The sequence below is a fragment of the Montipora capricornis genome, chromosome 9, assembly GCF_036669925.1.
Source record: "Montipora capricornis isolate CH-2021 chromosome 9, ASM3666992v2, whole genome shotgun sequence".
NCBI classification, from domain to species: Eukaryota; Metazoa; Cnidaria; class Anthozoa; order Scleractinia; family Acroporidae; genus Montipora; species Montipora capricornis.
Genome location: NC_090891.1, coordinates 46,331,141 through 46,336,140, shown reverse-complemented (window position 1 = coordinate 46,336,140; position 5,000 = coordinate 46,331,141). Strand labels below are relative to the sequence as shown.

Sequence of the window (5,000 nt, the reverse complement as noted above, 5' to 3'; positions counted from 1 at the left end):
CTGTTCGCACTCTAGAAATACAAACATCAGTGGTGAACAATAATTTCAGAAGCTTCATGCAAAGTGATTTGTAACTTGAAACATTAATGTATTTTTGTAAATCAGTAAACCCATCAAAGAAAGGAGTTCAAATTCTTAGGCCAAATTGCCATTTTAACTGTGCTCACCTTTGCTGACAGGTTAGTATTCCATGAAAAGCACTAACACAAAAAGAATTGGAAGATAATGGTAAGAATTATTATTTTTATAAACAAAAGAACAACAATTTATGCTGTACATTTGATTGATTGAACAAACTGCTTAACTGGCTGACTACCTAGTCTGTTCTTTCATACTCTGTAAGTGGTACAACCAATGTCTCACCTAACTGCAGCCTCATCAAGCTTGCAATAAATATGTAGCAAACGTTTCATCTTCTGATCAGCTTCCAGTGTCACAGGCACTAAACATCCAATCAGAATTCTCTCCACACACAATCTATGATAAACAGTGCAAAGAGTTAAAGAGTAAAACTGGTTGCACTCTCATCTTGGAGTAGTCACAGAACACCAATAATGCTCTGTCCACTAAATTACGTCGCAGAATAATGTGACATGCATAGTGTAACAAAACATCAAAGATAAGAAGATATAAAAATCAAGTGGACTTATAAAACATTACTATGAGTAAAGTAAGTACCAACAAGTCAGGTCATCCATATTGTTGAAAGACGTAACTAGAACAGCAGTTCATTGATAACCTAACTTGCCAACACATACAGTGTTACTAGCCCTCCTCCATTTCCCCTGCAATGTTAAGTTCACGGGCTCTTGTTTACGATAACTCAGTGAAAACCATCATTAAAGGTGACAAGGAAAAAAAAGTGTCCGAGATCATAGCTAAGGCTGACAATAAAGGCTGGGAATTTCCCTAGGCTACTACTGCCACCATGACCTTCTGCTACTTCAGCCATCCCCCCACCCCTAACTAATCTGATAAACCTGGCACTTAGAAATCTCCGTAAAAGTCCTGTAGCTTAACCCATAATGACAGTATTAATTTTATTACTGTCATATTGAGGCAATTTAACCCATTGACCTCTGAAAGTGACACTGAATAGATTTGATTCTCTCTAACGCCAACTAACTTGTCAATAAGGAGCATCCTAGGGTGTTTGCAGTGTGAATGGTTGGTTAAAAGTCTTTGACAATGCCAACCTGTTTTCTGGAGTGTTTAAGTAATACCCATGCAGGAGTTTGCTCGGTACCCATGACAACTTCTTAGCTGCTTTCTTGTTTGTTGTGGAACTGAAACAAATTAAAATATATGAAAATTTTTGCGCTGTACATAGTGCCTAAAGATGATAAGTTGAGAATGTTTTGGTAAAGTACTGCACCGATGAGAATGAACAGGACATTTTTTCATGAGCAGGGATCAATTAAATTTTGGCTTGTAACCGTGACACTTACTAGTGGACTGCATTTCATTTAAAAGAATACAGTGTGCATGAATAATCATGGCTTGGCTAGCAATTGAAAGATAGCCACCACTAGAAGCATGCTACTGTCTACGGTACAGTGGACACAAAGGAAGCCCCTGGACTTCCCATTTTCAGAAATTAATGACAAGGTTCTTACCCAGTTGTTACTTTCTTATACAACTTGCCAAGACACATCATGGCTTCTCTCCTGACATGCCACTGTACAAACATGAAACATAAAATAATACAGATTCACTTTTCTTTTGGACAGAAAAAATAAAGAAAACTACATGGGAATAACCTATCAGTACTTCATTAGTTTGTTTTAACACAGCTTCACAAGAATGCCTTTTGCTAATCTTGGAAGCAACTTTGTCTGTCTGTCTGTCTATCAGTCTATCTCAGTGTATCTGTAAACTTTGTTCATGTGTCAATGCAATTTGCTAATGTAATAGGCCCACTTGAGCAGAATGAGTGCTGTGTGTAGACAGACTCCATAGTAAGATGAGGAAGACAGTAGTAAAGACAAATTCAGGACCCTAATGCTAAGAGAGATGGGAGGAAGAAGGTGCTCTAAAGGTCTCAAAGTGGCTTCCACTGACCCACACAATGTAAGGGAGCCAGACAGGGCGTGGCTGAAACATTCAGAAGATTGTGGAAACAGGTAACGGACCTTTTTGTCTCTAGTTCTCTCACATACATCTTCAAGAAGCTGAAAGAAAACAAAGAAAATGTAAAACATCAAAAGCTTTCAAAAGACACAGATTGCACAAAAATTAGTTTTTCTGTCATCATTGAATGACTAAACCTGACCTAGTTTATTTTATTTGAAGACCTTGTAGCTCAGTCGGTAGAGCGGCAGAGATCTAACCCGAAGGTCGTGGGTCCTGGTCAGAGTTTTTCTCTGTCCTTGTGTGGGCCCAGTTCCATCAATAGGGCTAACGCTCACATGGTTATATGGGATAGAAATCTAGCACTTCACGTTACACTACACTCCATTCAGTTAACTCTGTTTAAAAATATAAGTGCTACACGGCCAACGTTTGTATAAACGGAACCTTTCCTTGTTATTGTAAATGATTTGATTTTTGCGTGATTCAAAACGGGTGTCAAACAAATTTTTTTTCCTTTGTCTTCGGCTTTCATCCACATACATTAAAGCAGCAAGTCGTTTACTTATCTTATTTCTGCTGATTTATATCGCACATGGCTCGCTTTAAAATATATTTGCCTCTTGAACCATAAATATTACTGTACTGTACTGTTATCACGATAAGAGGTCGGTTATCTGTCGATTCTGGATTTCTGCATATTCAGTGTTGATGCACTCTTTCAGTTCAAATGCTGTAAGTGACATGTCGGTTACATGTTGGCTGATGTGTTGACCAATGCATTGTTTGGATCGGATTTGTTGCCATTAGTGGAACTTCTTTGGGACAAAACAGTTACATCAAGATTTCTTGTTTTGTGACATGGTTGCTGAATTTCTCTGATAACATTGCACTCAAAACCAAGTGTCACAACATCATGATCATAATCCCTATGCAATGTTATAATGATCCAAACCTTGTGGTCTGTTCTAAGGGACCAAAGTAAGTGGCAGAAGCTACCACAACCACAGTGGTTACCACATAATAAGCCTGCCTAAAATTAAACAGAAAAAGCAAAAAATACTAAACTGATTTTAAATTAATGACCGAAAGGTGGAGCTTGTTACTACCTGGTCAGTAACAGAATCGATATTTTCAGATGCTGCCTCACAAATAGTGATGACAACTTCTTGGCGCACTTTCTCATCCGGGTCCCGCTGTCTCTCATGTAATTTATCTAAAACAGAGAAGAAAATTAAAGTCACTTTTATAGCTACACATGATTCTTGATAAACTGCAAGGCATGTGTGGGATATACCCATGATACAGTGGCATACATTTTTGTCCCAAATAATGCTCTCCTTCACAATGGCTGCTACCTTGATATTAAATGATGGAAGGAGCAGAAGGAGGCAGTACAGTGCTGCCCAGTGTTTATTGTCCAGATAAGTATGATGATCACTTCTCCCTTGTGTAAGTAACATTGTCTACAGGACATTAATATAAGCTCCAGAAGAGCACATTGGTTTTCTGCTGAGCAAAAGTGGGAATAGGCCTTGTGCGTGATGACGTCTGAATAGCTAATTTCACCCATAAGTCTTGTTTGCACAAAATTATTCACATCATTTGGACATGCAATACTTTTTGCACATGGGTTTTCTTTACAGGTTTGCTCCTTTGGGGTCTAGCTCATGCTAAAATGTACTGTACAAGTTTGATTTTCGAATTTGAGGCTTGGTCAAACACAGGGTTCTTGTTAAGAGCCGGTAATCGGTTATTTTTACCGGCCATTCAAGTAAATGTTACCGGCTGTTTCACTGAAATATTTACCGAACGTATCCAAAGAATGTTCGTCTGTTCAAAGGTGAAATTACAATGCGCTTACGGGAAAATATTGCTTTCCCCCTCCAACTAATCCTGTGAAGATATCTGGCACATGTTATCGCTTCGAAAATATACCATTTGTTAAAGCAATCCAGCTTGATTTTGCCAACTGATCCCTCGAAACGATGTCCACCATGTTTCCTTCCCATTCCTCCCGCGGCCAGGGGAAACCCCCAATAACCATTATTAAACGTTTACAACATGGCATCCACGCGTGGAAAACGACAGAAAGGTCTTTCAGAGTTTAGTTTTCAACCAAAGCGTCAGAAAAGCGGTGGTGAATGAAAATCAATTAAGTAGCACTACCTACTTTCCTTTTGCTGAGTATTAAATTAATTTAGCAGCCGCTGGCACGCGACAGCGATCGAGATGAACGTCAAGTTAAGACTTGAGCTCGCTAGCCCGTGAAGGGGCAAATAACAAAGTTACCTGCTATTTTTGGTTTTTTTTTTACCTCCTGTGCAAAAACGTAGCAAGAACCCTGCAAACGTCATCACGAATAAAGCCTGTTTAGCTATGGGTAATTCACTTTGGCTCTAATGAACAAAGGCAGTGTAGTGTTTGTATGTACATCCGGGATCTCTCCAGCGCGGGAACCCGGTGACCGTGTGGGCATGGGATGAGTGATTGTGTAGGAACAGTGTGAACTAGGCGAGTGTTTGATTATTGTTGCGATTAGCGTCGTTGTGATCTATAAGGACATTACATTGGCGATGAGGATGGCCAACAAAGGTTTATTACCTATGGATTTGTCGGGATCTGCTTCGCAAGTGGCGGAGAAATGGCGTAAATGGAAGCGTGCCTTCGAATACTATGCCGAGGGCAAAGGCATTGACAATGCTCGAAAGAAGACTTCTCAGCTCTTACATTTTGCCGGGATGGAGGTCCAAGACATCTTCGAAGATTTGCAAGATCCTGGTCCCATTCCTGAGTCAGGTGACAATGCTTTTAAAATAGCGATTCGAAAACTAGATTCCTATTTTCATGTGGAGGAAAACATCCCATACGAGCGCCACGTTTTTCGCCAGTTGGCACCAAAGGAAGAGGAGACCGCTGACCAGTTTATG

At 39.8% G+C, this 5,000-nt stretch overlaps 1 protein-coding gene and 1 pseudogene across 1 annotated transcript in view; one reads left to right on the top strand and one right to left on the bottom strand.

The window, feature by feature from the left end:
* LOC138015619 (sister chromatid cohesion protein PDS5 homolog A-like) overlaps nt 1-5,000 on the bottom strand; it is a 56,617-nt gene that overhangs the window by 28,330 nt on the left and 23,287 nt on the right. The window contains exons 10-16 of the mRNA XM_068862704.1: nt 3,180-3,286; nt 2,133-2,171; nt 1,617-1,678; nt 1,197-1,286; nt 364-477; nt 168-200; nt 1-11 (exon numbers count right to left, since the gene is read on the bottom strand). The exon at nt 1-11 is cut by the window's left edge and continues 38 nt beyond it. Coding sequence (XP_068718805.1) covers nt 1-11; nt 168-200; nt 364-477; nt 1,197-1,286; nt 1,617-1,678; nt 2,133-2,171; nt 3,180-3,286 — 456 coding nt within the window. The remainder of the gene's footprint in view (nt 12-167; nt 201-363; nt 478-1,196; nt 1,287-1,616; nt 1,679-2,132; nt 2,172-3,179; nt 3,287-5,000) is intronic.
* Nucleotides 4,653-5,000, top strand: part of LOC138016309 (uncharacterized) — a 776-nt pseudogene continuing 428 nt past the window's right edge.